Here is a 17082-nt window from a genome sequence, read left to right as displayed (position 1 = left end):
TACAGGACCATTCTGGAAGAACCTGATGGAGTCTGCAAAAGACCTGAGACTGGGACGGAGATTTGTCTTCCAACAAGACAATGATCCAAAACATAAAGCAAAATCTACAATGGAATGGTTCAAAAATAAACATATCCAGGTGTTAGAATGGCCAAGTCAAAGTCCAGACCTGAATCCAATCGAGAATCTGTGGAAAGAACTGAAAACTGCTGTTCACAAATGCTCTCCATCCAACCTCACTGAGCTCGAGCTGTTTTGCAAGGAGGAATGGGAAAAAATTTCAGTCTCTCGATGTGCAAAACTGATAGAGACATACCCCAAGCGACTTACAGCTGTAACCGCAGCAAAAGGTGGCGCTACAAAGTATTAACTTAAGGGGGCTGAATAATTTTGCACGCCCAATTTTTCAGTTTTTGATTTGTTAAAAAAGTTTGAAATATCCAATAAATGTCGTTCCACTTCATGATTGTGTCCCACTTGTTGTTGATTCTTCACAAAAAAATACAGTTTTATATCTTTATGTTTGAAGCCTGAAATGTGGCAAAAGGTCGCAAAGTTCAAGGGGGCCGAATACTTTCGCAAGGCACTGTATATGAGTGTAGTTCAAAACATAAGCTGATATATAGGATAATAGTTAGCCTAAAGCACAAAAATGTTGGTCTGGTCTGTGAAGTCTGGTCTGTACCTTTGCTTTCTGTGGTCTTTCGTTTCTTCTTTGCAGGAAAAACACTTAATTAATAATGACATTATAAGGAACAGAGTGAATGGAATGGCATCAAACCATGTGGTTGATATATTTGATACCATTCCATTTATTCTGCTATACGATCCCATCCTCCCCAATTAAGGTGCCACCAACCTCCTGTGGTAGCTAGATAGCTAACGAGCCAGTAAAACCTAACTCCACGATGTACTTCACATCAACTGACCGTCAAGTACACCGTGGAGTTTTACTTTGCTAGCAACTCACCTGACATTTTTGTGATGCTTTGACAATTTACTTAATGTTGAGTCATTAGCTGGCTTGCTAACTTTAGCTGGCTGTCTGGCTGTCAAGACAGTCTACACATTTGGGATGTGTTGCTCGTTCAAACATGACTATATCTTACACTCTTTTTTTCGTGCTGGTCCAGCTGATTTTGTTGCACTCTGCACTTCCCTAAACGTTATGTTACCATGGCAACTCTAAAGTTATACAACTTTCAACGGAAAAGAAACTTTGACCTCTGATTCATTAACCAATGAGAGAGGAGCTGAATTTGCCGGTGGACCGATCAGCTTTGTGTCAGGTTTGTACATGTTCTTCGGTCTCTGGCTAAATAAACTGTTATTTATCTCTCCTATGTGTTTTTTTCCTCGACCGTTCGTAGATTGTACCTTTTTTATAAGCAAAAGCTTTCACTGAATGTCCTCTTGCCCATAAAGAAATAAACAATGTTTTCTACCAACCTGCCGGTAGCTAGGCTAACTATTTAGCTAGCTAACGGTAGCTAGCATGGCTACTGACTAGCCATCTTCAGTACAAGCTGACTGTTAAGTGTACTGTTGAGTCATTCTATTCAATTATCTCGTTTGCCCACACCCCATTGCGTTTTATGAACTAAACACGATGTAAACGTGTTTTGTCAGCCAGAAAGTACAACTTTAGCTACCCAGTTCTCCCGTTTAAGGCACCGCCACCGTGCCTTGTATAATGATGGCCACCGGCGCCGTATGTGTCATTGAACTAAAAACTGAAGCCCAGAGTAGGAAGTGAAGTCAGCAACTGCAAAACAACCGAGTGCTACAGTAATGCAAGAGGTATGTCCGGCGCATAATAACATAGTTACCTGGCAATGTGTTATGCTATTGAATAGTCAAAGGCTCGTTGCAAACTACATCTGGTATTAGACTGCATCTCTCTCTCTACAGGTCGACAACTGTATCTTCCTCTCATCCAGCACAGGTCAGAAGCAGGTGTCAAATGCCATTGCATTGAAGGTATGTGTGATGACTATGCACTTAGTTTTGTGTAGACCTTATTCATGAAATAGACACACATTTTAACTCTAGATGCTTTCCAACCCTGAGTAGGGTTGACACCACAGCACTAATAATGTACCTCTTGATTTATCTGCTTTTGTTCTCTTCAGGTGTGATTGTACTTTGGGATTACAGAAAGAGACTTGAAATGAGTGGAAGAAGGAGGGGGCAGCCCAACAGAGGTGGAGGGCGATTTAACAAGCCCAGAGGAGGAGGAGGAAGAGGGAGGGGGGGAGGAGGAGGAGGTGGGGGAGGAGGTGGAAAGGCAGCTAGTGGTGGCTGGGATGACGGTGATGATTTCAGTCTTGATTTTGGACCCAGTCGCTCAAACAGGTACAGTGTAATTACATTTACATTTTAGTAATTTAGCCAACACTCTTATCCTGAGCATTTGTCTTAAGATAATTAGTTAGCTACTAGAGTAGTCATAATTGCTCTGATCCTTTGAAATGTGGAATAAGCCTGAATAATTAACTTATTTCTCATCTCTCTTTCTCTATCCACAGGCCCACCTCGGGCAGAGGAAGGGGTGGGGGCAGCCGGGGCAGCGGGGGTAGCAGCAGAGGTAGAGGAGGAAGGGGAAGGAGCTCTGGTGGAGGGAGGGGTAGAGGTGGCGGAGATAGGGGTAGGGGAAAGGTTAATGGTAGGGGTTTACCCAAATCCCTAATTAGCGAGAGACCTCGGCCTAGATTGCAGAATGAAGACAGTCCTCGCCTCAGGCCTGAGATGATGGGCAACATGCCCATGCAGAAGATCTTCATGACCAATGAGAACCAGGAGCAGGTGAAAGAGCTGCTGAGAGAGCTGCAGACCCAGGACTACGACGACGAGCCATATGAGTGAGTGTTCTCAAAACATACTGTGAGAGACTGTCCACTGGAGGGCCTTTAGAACACTGGGGTGCCTTTAGAACACTCCTTTAGAACACTGGGGTGCCTTTAGAACACTCCTTTAGAACACTCCTTTAGGACACTGGGGTGCCTTTAGAACACTCCTTTAGAACACCGGGGTGCCTTTAGAACACTCCTTTAGGACACTGGGGTGCCTTTAGAACACTGGGGGACTGTATAATATTAGAATCATTGGTTTGTGTTCAGGGATGGTGTTTTCTTCTCGGTAGAGATTTGTTTAGTTGCACTGGGATGTATCAGGTGTCACCTTGTTGACCCGAATAGACTAATAACATCACGTGATCTTATCCCACCTTTCCTTTCTCAGTGAAGAAGAGGAGTATGAGGAAGAGGAGGAGTATGATGAGCTGGATTACCGGGAGGAAGGGCAGTTCTGGAACACCCATGATGAGCCTGTTGGGAGTGCAGAGAGCCCCGTCTTTGATCCTGACTCTGAGGATGAACGGCGGCCCACTCCCGAGCCAGTCATAGGACTGTTTGCCATAGGAAAGCTCTGCAGGTATCAACACCACTTAGATTCAGACTTAACCTTCTGTACCCATCTCAGCTGTAATCATATGTCAGGGTGGGATATTTAGTGACACTTTTTAAATTGTTTAGGAAGGGGATTGCTTCCAGTCATTTTGATGAATGTGTCATGTCTTGATGTGTCGTTTCTAACATCCCTCCCTCGGCGTTGTGTGTAGGTATGGTTTCGACCGGGAGCGCAGCAAGCAGGCCCTGGAGGCAGGTGTTGGGGAGGTGGGAGCCACCATGGAACAGCTGCTCCTCCAGGTCTTCTCCGAGCGCTACGGCCCCAAAGCTGTCTCCCCCGATGGCCTCCAAGGGGCGCCCATGGACGAGTGCCTCACCCAGAGACAGGAGGAGGCCTTGGCCCTCACCGCCATCTACGGCGACCGCTTCACCGAGCGCATCGCCAACAGCGTTTGGACTGTCACTTTGGACCCTGACTTCCTGGCTGACATTGCAGGAGGAAAACAGAACACATCTGCTCGTACCGACAACTCCGTTCAAATTAGGGACGTCTGCAGCTTCTACCTAAAGGGTGCCGGCTGCAAGTTTGGAGCTAAGTGCAAGTATAAGCACCAGATGCCCACCAAGGGAACAGCTTCGGGCCCTCAAGACCCCGTGGGAGCCAGCCAACCTGGGTTCAGCAGCTACTCCTCTCCAGAGTACGTGCTGGAGGTCCGCTTCCCTAAAGGGAACCGCTACCCCTTCCAGGCCCCTGTCGTGGCCTTCAGCACTAACGATGAGACCATAGGGTCCGCAGCCAGGCTGAGTGTCACAGAGCATCTGTTCGGGGAGGCCTTGGCTGCAGCGAAGGAGGGGGAGCCCGTGGTCTACACCCTGATCACTTGCTGCGAGGACGAGGTCACCATGAAGCAGCTGCTGTCAGTCACGCATCATAAATACAGCTCCCTGCCCCCTGTGGTAGTGGCTCCACCCCCTGCTGCTGTTGCCATGACGAAGAGCAAGAGTGGGAGGAGCAACACGGCATCACATGTGGAGAGCAAGAGTAGTACGAACATCAACAGAACTACCCCAACTAACAGCACCGCCAACAGCAGCACTGCCCCAACTAACAGAACAAGCAGCCACAGGATACAGCAGGCCACAGAAGACTTGGAGGAGGAGGAGGATGAGGAAGGAGTGGTGGTTCCTCAGACTGAGAGCTATGTCAACCTGAGGAAGAAGATGGTGAAGAGACATGAAGAGAGGACAGGGAGCCAGCAAAAGGAGAACGCCAAACTGTGTCGAGAGTTCAGGACAAAACAGGTAGAGTAGAGAACGTACTTCATTCTGGGCTGTTACTACAGTACATGAGGGACATGTAAACAGCCTGTCTTATGCTATTTAGCTCCATCTATTGGTGGTATGGGAGACTTGCGATTCATCAGTCCTGTCCATTACTAGTCAAGGCCATATCCGTAGTCATGAAAAAGCTCACTCCCTAAGGATGATATGCGAATGTCTGTTATTTTTTTCTCCATCTAATTCCCTCTTACTGTTCCTTTCTCTGCCAGTCATCCAGGCGCTTCACCTCCATGTTGCAGCAGAGACAGAAGCTGCCTGCTTGGAATGAGAAGGAGAACATCCTGGACCTGTTGGACAACTGCCAGGTGCTAGTGGTCAGTGGCATGACTGGGTGAGTCAGTGACAGGCCTGAGTCCACTGCAGCATAGCACACTGGCCAATATGGTATATTTCTAGGACCATTTTCAATATTTGCATCAATCTGGAAAGTAAAATCTAGTAATTAGTTACAGACAGTTGTTTGTGTGGAATGTCACAGATGTTACTAGGGATGTTGCATTTTGCAGTGTTCTGTTTTTGGTGTTAATATATGGTGTCTTTATGGTGGTCTTGTACAGGTGTGGTAAGACCACCCAGATCCCTCAGTTCATTCTGGATGCATCTCTGAGTGGGCCTACTGACCAGGTGGCTAACATCATCTGCACCCAGCCCCGCCGAATCTCTGCCATCTCCGTGGCTGAGAGGGTGGCACAGGAGCGGGCAGAACGCCTCGGTAACTCAGTGGGTTACCAGATCCGACTGGAGACTGTCAGGGTCAGTGGAACTTAATGTTGTTCACATGCATAACCTTGCATTCTGGTTAAAGCTGTTTAAAAAAACTTGAATTACACTTGCTCCCTCTCTCCCATCTCCCATATGAGAGAGAGAGAGGAATATGAGAGAGAGAGAGGAATATGAGAGAGAGAGAGGAATATGAGAGAGAGAGAGAGAGGAATATGAGAGAGAGAGAGAGAGGAATATGAGAGAGAGAGAGAGGGGAATATGAGAGAGAGAGGGGGGAATATGAGAGAGAGAGGGGGGAATATGAGAGAGAGAGGGGGGAATATGAGAGAGAGGAGAGGGAGGGGGGAATATGAGAGAGAGGAGAGGGAGAGGGGAATATGAGAGAGAGGAGAGGGAGAGGGGAATATGAGAGGGGAATATGAGAGAGGGGAATATGAGAGGGGAATATGAGAGAGAGGAGAGGGAGAGGGGAATATGAGAGAGAGGAGAGGGAGAGGGGAATATGAGAGAGAGAGGAGAGGGAGAGGGGAATATGAGAGAGGGGAATATGAGAGAGAGGGGAGAGGGAGAGGGGAATATGAGAGAGGAGAGGGAGAGGGGAATATGAGAGAGAGGGGAATATGAGAGAGAGGAGAGGGAGAGGGGAATATGAGAGAGAGGAGAGGGAGAGGGGAATATGAGAGAGAGGAGAGGGAGAGGGGAATATGAGAGAGAGAGGAGAGGGAGAGGGGAATATGAGAGAGAGAGGAGAGGGAGAGGGGAATATGAGAGAGGGAGAGGGGAATATGAGAGAGGGAGAGGGGAATATGAGAGAGGGGAGAGGGGAATATGAGAGAGAGGAGAGGGAGAGGGGAATATGAGAGAGGAGAGGGAGAGGGGAATATGAGAGAGAGGAGAGGGGAATATGAGAGAGAGAGGGGAATATGAGAGAGAGAGAGAGAGAGAGAGGGGAATATGAGAGGAGAGAGAGAGAGGGGAATATGAGAGAGAGGAATATGAGAGAGAGAGAAATATGAGAGAGGGAGAGGAATATGAGAGAGAGAGGAGAGAGAGAGAGAGGGGAATATGAGAGAGAGAAATATGAGAGAGGGGGGGGATATGACGGCGAGAGAGGGGGATGTGAGAGAGGAATATGAGAGAGAGAGAGAGGGGAATAGGAGAGAGAGAGAGAGGAATATGAATTTCTCTCTCTCTCTCTCTCCCCCCCACCCCCCCCGTGTGTGTGTGTGTGTGTGTGTGTGTCTCTCTCTCCCTAAGTCTGCGGCCACCAGGCTGCTGTACTGCACCACAGGAGTTCTACTGAGGAGGCTGGAGGGGGAGGCAGACCTCACAGGGATCTCTCATGTCATAGTGGATGAGGTGCATGAGCGCACAGAGGAGAGGTGAGATATCAAACACTGACTCGCTCATTATCGTGCTAGTAGCCTCTCCGTGCTTTTGACCACTGTCTCTTTCGCTCTCTCGCTCACCCTCCGTCCCTCTCCCTCAGTGACTTCCTCCTGTTGGTGTTGAAGGATCTGATGGTACAGCGACCAGATCTGAAGATCATCCTGATGAGTGCCACCCTCAACGCCGACCTCTTCTCCCAGTACTACAACAACTGTAACACCATCCACATACCAGGTACGGATACACACCCTCTATCCCAGCACACACCGTCCACATACCAGGTACTGATACACACCCTCTACCCCAGCACACACCGTCCACATACCAGGTACTGATACACACCCTCTACCCCAGCACACACCGTCCACATACCAGGTACTGATACACACCCTCTACCCCAGCACACACCGTCCACATACCAGGTACTGATACACATCCTCTACCCCAGCACACACCGTCCACATACCAGGTACTGATACACACCCTCTACCCCAGCACACACCAGGTACTGATACACACCCTCTACCCCAGCACACACCGTCCACATACCAGGTACTGATACACACCCTCTACCCCAGCACACACCGTCCACATACCAGGTACTGACACACACCCTCTACCCCAGCACACACCGTCCACATACCAGGTACTGATACACACCCTCTACCCCAGCACACACCGTCCACATACCAGGTACTGACACACACCCTCTACCCCAGCACACACTGTCCACATACCAGGTACTGATACACACCCTCTACCCCAGCACACACCGTCCACATACCAGGTACTGATACACACCCTCTACCCCAGCACACACCGTCCACATACCAGGTACTGATACACACCCTCTACCCCAGCACACACCATCCACATACCAGGTACTGATACACACCCTCTACCCCAGCACACACCGTCCACAGGTACGCACCCTTGTGGGGCCCCAGTGTTGAGGATCAGCGGGGTGGAGATGTTGTTACCTACCCTCACCACCTGGGGGCGGCCCGTCAGGAAGTCCAGGACCAAGTGGTACAGGGCGGGGTCGAGACCCAGGGTCTCGAACTTGATGACGAGTTTGGAGGGTACTATGGTGTTGAATGCCGAGCTGTAGTCGATGAACAGCATTCTCACATAGGTATTCCTCTTGTCCAGATGGGTTAGGGCAGTGTGATTTGCGATTGCGTCGTCTGTGGACCTATTTGGGCGGTAAGCAAATTGGAGTAGTTCTAGGGTGTCAGGTAGGGTGGAGGTGATATGGTCCTTGACTAGTCTCTCAAAGCACTTCATGATGACGGAATTGAGTACTACGGGGCGGTAGTCACTTAGCTCAGTTACCTTAGCTTTCTTGGGAACAGGAACAATGGTGGCCCTCTTGAAGCATGTGGGAACAGCAGACTGGGATAAGGATTGATTGAATATGTCCGTAAACACACCAGCCAGCTGGTCTGCGCATGCTCTGAGGACGCGGCTGGGGATGCTGTCTGGTCCTGCAGCCTTGCGAGGGTTAACACGTTAAACTGTTTTGTTCACGTCGGCTGCGGTGAAGGAGAGTCCGCAGGTTTTGGTAGCGGTCCGTGTCAGTGGCACTGTGTTGTCCTCAAAGCGAGCAAAGAAGTTGTTTAGTTTGTCTGGGAGCAAGACATCCTGGTCCGTGACGTGGCTAGTTTTCCTTTTATAGTCCGTGATTGACTGTAGACCCTGCCATATACCTCTTGTGTCTGAGCCGTTTTAATGGACGCTGTGGGTACAACATCGCCGATGCACTTGCTAATAAACCCTCTCACTGAATCGGCGTATTCATCAATGTTGTTCGCTGCAATGCGGAAAATATCCCAGTCCACGTCTCTTAGCGTATTTAGGGCAAGGTGTATAACAAAGTGTATAGTTAGACCAGTCAGTAGTTACGTCACGATCTCTTGTGTTTCCCAGGACGCACTTTCCCTGTCGACCAGTTTTTCCTGGAAGATGCAGTTGCCAAAACCCGGTAAATATGGCACTCCCAAACCTGAAATATTGTACCATAAACACAACAAGGTGTTGTTTCTGTTCTTCAGGTTTGTTTGACCTGTACAATCTACTCTCCTCCCAGGTATGTGATTGAGGATGGCAGTCCGTTCATGCGCTCGGGCGGGGGGAAGTCCTCATCAGGCAGTAAGGGAGGCAGAGGGGGGGCCAAAGACCCCGTGGACCAGCTGGGAGACGACATGTGGTCCTTCATGAACCTCCAGAAAAAAGACTTCATTAAAGACTCCATCCCTGACCAGCAGCTCAGCCTGCAGGAACTCACTGTCCGATACAAAGGTTTCTGATCTCCCCTCTGCTAAATACACCACACTGTCTGAAATGGAACCCTATTCCCCTCTGCTAAATACACCACACTGTCTGAAATGGAACCCTATTCCCCTCTGCTAAATACACCACACTGTCTGAAATGGAACCCTATTCCCCTCTGCTAAATACACCACACTGTCTGAAATGGAACCCTATTCCCCTCTGCTAAATACACCACACTGTCTGAAATGGAACCCTATTCCCCTCTGCTAAATACACCACACTGTCTGAAATGGAACCCTATTCCCCTCTGCTAAATACACCACACTGTCTGAAATGGAACCCTATTCCCCTCTGCTAAATACACCACACTGTCTGAAATGGAACCCTATTCCCCTCTGCTAAATACACCACACTGTCTGAAATGGAACCCTATTCCCCTCTGCTAAATACACCACACTGTCTGAAATGGAACCCTATTCCCCTCTGCTAAATACACCACACTGTCTGAAATGGAACCCTATTCCCCTCTGCTAAATACACCACACTGTCTGAAATGGAACCCTATTCCCCTCTGCTAAATACACCACACTGTCTGAAATGGAACCCTATTCCCCTCTGCTAAATACACCACACTGTCTGAAATGGAACCCTATTCCCCTCTGCTAAATACACCACACTGTCTGAAATGGAACCCTATTCCCCTCTGCTAAATACACCACACTGTCTGAAATGGAACCCTATTCCCCTCTGCTAAATACACCACACTGTCTGAAATGGAACTGTATTCCCCTCTGCTAAATACACCACACTGTCTGAAATGGAACCCTATTCCCCTCTGCTAAATACACCACACTGTCTGAAATGGAACCCTATTCCCCTCTGCTAAATACACCACACTGTCTGAAATGGAACTGTATTCCCCTCTGCTAAATACACCACACTGTCTGAAATGGAACCCTATTCCCCTCTGCTAAATACACCACACTGTCTGAAATGGAACCCTATTCCCCTCTGCTAAATACACCACACTGTCTGAAATGGAACTGTATTCCCCTCTGCTAAATACACCACACTGTCTGAAATGGAACTGTATTCCCCTCTGCTAAATACACCACACTGTCTGAAATGTAACCCTATTCCCCTCTGCTAAATACACCACACTGTCTGAAATGGAACCCTATTCCCCTCTGCTAAATACACCACACTGTCTGAAATGGAACTGTATTCCCCTCTGCTAAATACACCACACTGTCTGAAATGGAACTGTATTCCCCTCTGCTAAATACACCACACTGTCTGAAATGGAACCCTATTCCCCTCTGCTAAATACACCACACTGTCTGAAATGGAACTGTATTCCCCTCTGCTAAATACACCACACTGTCTGAAATGGAACCCTATTCCCCTCTGCTAAATACACCACACTGTCTGAAATGGAACCCTATTCCCCTCTGCTAAATACACCACACTGTCTGAAATGGAACCCTATTCCCCTCTGCTAAATACACCACACTGTCTGAAATGGAACTGTATTCCCCTCTGCTAAATACACCACACTGTCTGAAATGTAACCCTATTCCCCTCTGCTAAATACACCACACTGTCTGAAATGGAACCCTATTCCCCTCTGCTAAATACACCACACTGTCTGAAATGGAACTGTATTCCCCTCTGCTAAATACACCACACTGTCTGAAATGGAACCCTATTCCCCTCTGCTAAATACACCACACTGTCTGAAATGGAACTGTATTCCCCTCTGCTAAATACACCACACTGTCTGAAATGGAACCCTATTCCCCTCTGCTAAATACACCACACTGTCTGAAATGGAACTGTATTCCCCTCTGCTAAATACACCACACTGTCTGAAATGGAACTGTATTCCCCTCTGCTAAATACACCACACTGTCTGAAATGGAACTGTATTCCCCTCTGCTAAATACACCACACTGTCTGAAATGGAACCCTATTCCCCTCTGCTAAATACACCACACTGTCTGAAATGGAACCCTATTCCCCTCTGCTAAATACACCACACTGTCTGAAATGGAACCCTATTCCCCTCTGCTAAATACACCACACTGTCTGAAATGGAACCCTATTCCCCTCTGCTAAATACACCACACTGTCTGAAATGGAACCCTATTCCCCTCTGCTAAATACACCACACTGTCTGAAATGGAACCCTATTCCCCTCTGCTAAATACACCACACTGTCTGAAATGGAACCCTATTCCCCTCTGCTAAATACACCACACTGTCTGAAATGGAACCCTATTCCCCTCTGCTAAATACACCACACTGTCTGAAATGGAACCCTATTCCCCTCTGCTAAATACACCACACTGTCTGAAATGGAACTGTATTCCCCTCTGCTAAATACACCACACTGTCTGAAATGGAACCCTATTCCCCTCTGCTAAATACACCACACTGTCTGAAATGGAACTGTATTCCCCTCTGCTAAATACACCACACTGTCTGAAATGGAACCCTATTCCCCTCTGCTAAATACACCACACTGTCTGAAATGGAACCCTATTCCCCTCTGCTAAATACACCACACTGTCTGAAATGGAACCCTATTCCCCTCTGCTAAATACACCACACTGTCTGAAATGGAACCCTATTCCCCTCTGCTAAATACACCACACTGTCTGAAATGGAACTGTATTCCCCTCTGCTAAATACACCACACTGTCTGAAATGGAACCCTATTCCCCTCTGCTAAATACACCACACTGTCTGAAATGGAACCCTATTCCCCTCTGCTAAATACACCACACTGTCTGAAATGTAACCCTATTCCCCTCTGCTAAATACACCACACTGTCTGAAATGGAACCCTATTCCCCTCTGCTAAATACACCACACTGTCTGAAATGGAACTGTATTCCCCTCTGCTAAATACACCACACTGTCTGAAATGGAACTGTATTCCCCTCTGCTAAATACACCACACTGTCTGAAATGGAACCCTATTCCCCTCTGCTAAATACACCACACTGTCTGAAATGGAACCCTATTCCCCTCTGCTAAATACACCACACTGTCTGAAATGGAACCCTATTCCCCTCTGCTAAATACACCACACTGTCTGAAATGGAACCCTATTCCCCTCTGCTAAATACACCACACTGTCTGAAATGGAACCCTATTCCCCTCTGCTAAATACACCACACTGTCTGAAATGGAACCCTATTCCCCTCTGCTAAATACACCACACTGTCTGAAATGGAACCCTATTCCCCTCTGCTAAATACACCACACTGTCTGAAATGGAACCCTATTCCCCTCTGCTAAATACACCACACTGTCTGAAATGGAACTGTATTCCCCACGGCTACTTTGTCTGGGAGGAGAATGTTAATCAGGATGTTTTTGTTTGTTTAAAGACACCAAGAAGTCTGTCTTGAAGACCATATCTGCCATGGACCTGGATAAGATCAACATGGACCTGGTGGAGAGTGTGCTGGAGTATATTGTGGACGGGGACCATAGCTACCCTCCAGGTGAGCGAGCACTACAGACAGAATTATTACTAGGAATGACAGATGAATAGATGCACAGTAAAGGTGTAGCAATATGATTTCAATTGAGTTAACATTTGATCATGAAGTTATGCAGTACCTGTGTGTTAATATTCCTGTAACAACATTAACAACACAACCTTCCCTGTCCTGCTCTGTCCAGGTGCTGTGTTGGTATTCATGCCGGGCCTGGCTGAGATTAAGACTCTTTATGAGCAGCTCCAGTCCAACAGGATGTTCAACAACCGGAACAGAGCCAGGTACGGAAATACGTGGACCACTGTACTGGATGAGATTCTGATTTGTGTGTGATTGTGATGGGTTGAGGTTTTCTACCGGTGTGTTTGTGGTACAGCTGTAGATGGGTTATGTTTGTTGTGGATATAGTTGTGTGTGTGTGTCCCAGGTGTGTGGTGTACCCGCTCCACTCGTCCCTGTCTAACGAGGAGCAACAGGCTGTGTTCAAGCGGCCACCAGAGGGCGTCACCAAGATCATTATCTCCACCAACATCGCTGAGACCTCCGTTACCATCGACGACGTGGTCTACGTTGTGGACTCAGGCAAGATGAAGGAGAAGAGGTACTATAACCTCTGACCTCTAAACCCTCTGATGTCTTTGCTCAACTGGTTTCCTTTACAGTCAAATTCTGATGAGAGCACATTTAGATAAGTTCAAACTCTGTTAATTGGTACAACTCGTATATTCTCTATACTAACCTCTTGTAAGGAGGGGACCAAGTCCTTGATAACTGTGCCTGTGAGGATGCTTATAAAACTCCAGATGGTATGTGAGTGTTATTTCGCTGACTCAGTTTGTCCCCTCAGTTACGACGCCTCTAAGAGCATGGAGAGCCTGGAGGAGTCGTGGGTGTCCCGTGCCAACGCCCTGCAGAGGAGAGGGCGAGCTGGCCGCGTGGCCTCAGGGGTGTGCTTCCATCTCTTCACCAGCCACTGCTTCCAACACCAACTGGCAGAGCAGCAGCTGCCAGAGATCCAGAGAGTCCCCTTGGAGCAGCTCTGCCTCAGGTAATCAGAGCAGAACAGGATTCATGTCCCCTAACTACAGCACTGTGCCTCTCGTGGCGCTCTCAACTGACCAATTAGGTATTATTTACTCATGTACTGTCTCATGTAGATCCTTATTTAACCACTGACAGTCATTCATTTGAACCTTCCCTGCATTTTCGATGTAGGAACTCATGATGTGTTGTCACCAATGTAAACATTTTCACTTGGAGATTTCCCAACTCCCCTCTTTCTCCAACTCCATTTGTCTTTATCCCCACTTCCACCTCTCAGGATTAAGATCCTGGATGTGTTTGCGGAGCGGCCATTGGATTCTGTGTTCTCCCGGCTCATTGAGCCCCCGGCCATGGGCAGTCTGGATGCGGCCAAGCAGCGTTTGCAGGACCTGGGGGCTCTGACGGCCGACGAGAAGCTCACCCCTCTGGGCTATCACCTGGCCTGTCTGCCTGTGGACGTGCGCATTGGCAAACTCATGCTGTTTGGTGCCATCTTTCGCTGCCTGGACCCTGCCCTCACCATCGCTGCCAGCCTGGCCTTCAAGTCCCCTTTCGTAAGCCACCTCTAACTACCATTTGGGGCTCTGAGCCTACCAATGGTCTTGGGAATGAGTAGAAACGTTAACTGAAAAGAAAGGAGCAATAATTAAGAATTGTCACTGTGAAGTGTGAACTCCTGTGATTCACTCTGTGAATGTTGAAAAGGGGAAAAAACATTTCCATTTTTCACAGTCGCAAGTCTCTCTCCTGTGTTCTCACCCCTCTCCTGTGTCCTCTCCTGCTTTCTCCTTTCTTTCCTCTCCTGCGGTGTGTTCTTCCTGTGGCCAGGTGTCTCCTTGGGATAAGAGGGAGGAGGCCAATGAGAAGAAGCTGAATTATGCCCTGGCCAACAGTGACCATCTGGCCCTGCTGCAGGCATACAAGGTGCTGTGCTGTACATATTGGATAGACCTGAACCACTCCACTGTGTATCCTCTAACCATGTCATCCATATTGACATGCCGTAACACTCACTCAATACTGAAATGTTAGCTGAACCAGCTATGAAAAATTGCATTTGCCTTGAGAAACAGATGAACAGGTTCTGAGTGGTAATTCAATATGTAGAACCATCTAAAACACAGAGTAGCTATACATACGATTTGCAGTGGATATGTGACTGTCTAAGGTAATCTGTGTTGCCGTTGCGCAGGGCTGGTGTGGTGCAGCCAGAAACGGGAATCAGGCCGGGTTTCAGTACTGCAGAGAGAACTTTCTGTCTAGCCGGGGCTTACAGGTGAGATACTCTTCTGTGGCATCGTCTCCTGACAGGTGGCATTATTACCATGTTTTGTACAGTACTTGCAAGAGTCTGAGATGTGCTTTTTGGTGTGCAGGAGATAGCCAGTCTGAAGAGGCAGTTTACAGAGCTGCTGTCTGATATTGGCTTCGTCAAGGAGGGACTGAAGGCTAGAGTCATTGAGAGAATGGCTGCCAAAGGGACTGATGGTATAATGGAGGCTACAGGCTGTGAGGTAGGATGTTTTATTGAGAAATATATATCTTAAGAAATCTCCATTATATAAATCCTGCATTGCTATATAAAATCTGTTCTTAAATCATTAAGTGAATCATTTCACCCTTTAACTCTTGGACAGGCCAACCTCAACTCTGACAACATCAGGTTGATGTCTGCCATGCTCTGTGCTGCCCTATATCCCAATGTAGTACAGGTGAGCCTTCCTCCATCCAGCATGATCAACAGCTCAGTTCTTGTATAATGTGTGTACCTGAGCTAAGCCAGTGTTTCCCTGTGCTAGGTGAGGTCTCCTCATGAGAAGTTCAAGCAGACCAGTAAAGGAGCGGTGAAGATGCAGCCCAAAGCAGACGAGTTGCGCTACATGACCAAGAATGACGGCTGTGTCCACGTACACCCCTCCTCCGTCAACTACACGGTAACACAAAGCCCCACGAATAAAGTACAGAGACAACCACTACTCTTTCACAGTAACTAAACAACCACACAATAGATACCAGGTTAGTTTGTGTGTGCCTGTGTGTGGTGGTTTCAGGTGCGCCACTACGACAGCCCCTACCTGGTGTACCATGAGAAGGTGAAGACGAGCCGTGTGTTCATCAGAGACTGCAGCATGGTGTCGGTGTACCCCTTGGTGCTGTTTGGGGGGGGACAGGTCAACGTTGAGCTGCAGAAGAGCGAGTTCGTCATCTCCCTGGACGACGGCTGGATCCGGTTCGCCGCAGCATCGCACCAGGTCAGCCGATTGGCTATCATTCTCAGAATGACGATTTAAGATCCTGACCTGGCTACCTGGCCCCTAGTTATAGCCTGGTCAGTTCACGTGTTCAGGGCAGGGGGAACTGGGCCATTAAAATGAGTAATAAGCTCTTCGTCAATCAGCTCTGTGTTCCTGACTGCAGTATCTTCTGTGTGTGGCTGCAGGTGGCAGAGCTGGTGAAGGAGCTGCGCTGGGAGTTGGACCAGCTCCTCGAAGATAAGATCAGAAACCCCAGCATGGACCTGTGTACTTGCCCGAGAGGCTCCCGTATCATCCACATGATCGTCAAGCTCATCACCACCCAGTAAACCACCCCGCTCCCCTTCATTACACACCCAGCACTTGTCTTTAGATGAATACTTTGCTCCACCTCCCAGTCTTACAGTACATTGGATCAAGTCTTATTGGTGGTAGCATTGCAATGATACAAGTGCTGCTGAACAAGCATACTGAAATCGCTGTTTTTGCTGTCATAGGAAGTGCAATAGATTTGGCAGAGTTGATTGTTAAATTTGAACTGAATTGCTAAAAAGGTTATTTAACTGAAATGGTAATTTGCCATTGTTTGTGTATATATATATTTTGGCCACATTTCCTGTATATATGGGAAACTCAAGTTGCGTTTTATTATAGGTTGTGCCTTTCTTGCACACAACTAAAAATAGCATTTGAGTCCATATTGGATTCCCGTACTGAAAATGGTTGCACATTTATGCTTTTGTGTGTATTTAGAAATAACTAATGCATGATTGACTGAAATGTGAATAAAGCTCTAAGAGCTTCTGCATTATTGTCTTTCTGTACATTTATATAGATAAAATGAACAAGCTGATGTCAAAATCATGCCATCACTATTAAAAGGGCTCATTGAAATGTAGACAATTTGGTAAAAAGCTGCCAAAGAATTTATAAACAATGTCTCATCAGCTTCAGTGACTAACTTTAGTCTGATGAATATTACAACTGAAAATAAACCAAAATAAGTTGTGTGGGTGAATTGATGTAGTCCTTTTTAGTTGTTCAATTGTTTAAGCACAATCACGTTGTAGACATTGAAGTCTTCCACTTAATATCTACATTTTGCTGTATTAAAAGTTGACACATTTTTTAAAGGCA

The 17082-nt window shown here is 47.5% G+C and overlaps 1 protein-coding gene across 5 annotated transcripts; it reads left to right on the top strand.

Annotated features, from left to right (window-relative positions):
• The first annotated feature begins 1217 nt into the window (after nt 1–1217).
• On the top strand, nt 1218–17082 carry dhx57 (DExH-box helicase 57). 5 transcript variants are annotated; one of them, XM_090183701.1, is made up of 24 exons: nt 1218–1289; nt 1912–1980; nt 2158–2355; nt 2529–2861; nt 3241–3432; nt 3620–4709; nt 4958–5079; nt 5306–5501; nt 6729–6853; nt 6961–7094; nt 8790–8844; nt 8950–9161; nt 12533–12649; nt 12831–12927; nt 13074–13247; nt 13494–13694; nt 13968–14244; nt 14519–14614; nt 14883–14966; nt 15067–15204; nt 15328–15402; nt 15490–15624; nt 15742–15942; nt 16131–17082. In XM_090183701.1, the coding sequence occupies exons 3-24, from the start codon at nt 2171–2173 to the stop codon at nt 16272–16274; spliced, it is 4383 nt and encodes a 1460-aa protein (XP_090039827.1). In that variant the 5' UTR covers nt 1218–1289; nt 1912–1980; nt 2158–2170; the 3' UTR covers nt 16275–17082. The 5 variants fall into 5 exon arrangements, 4 of the variants coding, with proteins under 4 accessions (XP_090039827.1, XP_090039817.1, XP_090039821.1 ...); XR_016483141.1 differs by having other exon boundaries at nt 1224–1289; nt 2133–2355; nt 13055–13247; nt 16131–16963; XM_090183691.1 differs by having other exon boundaries at nt 1224–1289; nt 2133–2355.

The sequence above is a fragment of the Oncorhynchus mykiss genome, chromosome 1 (genome assembly GCF_057628025.1).
Source record: "Oncorhynchus mykiss isolate SJ-2025 chromosome 1, ASM5762802v1, whole genome shotgun sequence".
NCBI classification, from domain to species: Eukaryota; Metazoa; Chordata; class Actinopteri; order Salmoniformes; family Salmonidae; genus Oncorhynchus; species Oncorhynchus mykiss.
Note: the sequence above shows the minus strand (reverse complement) of the source record. Positions and strands in the feature narration are given on the sequence as shown.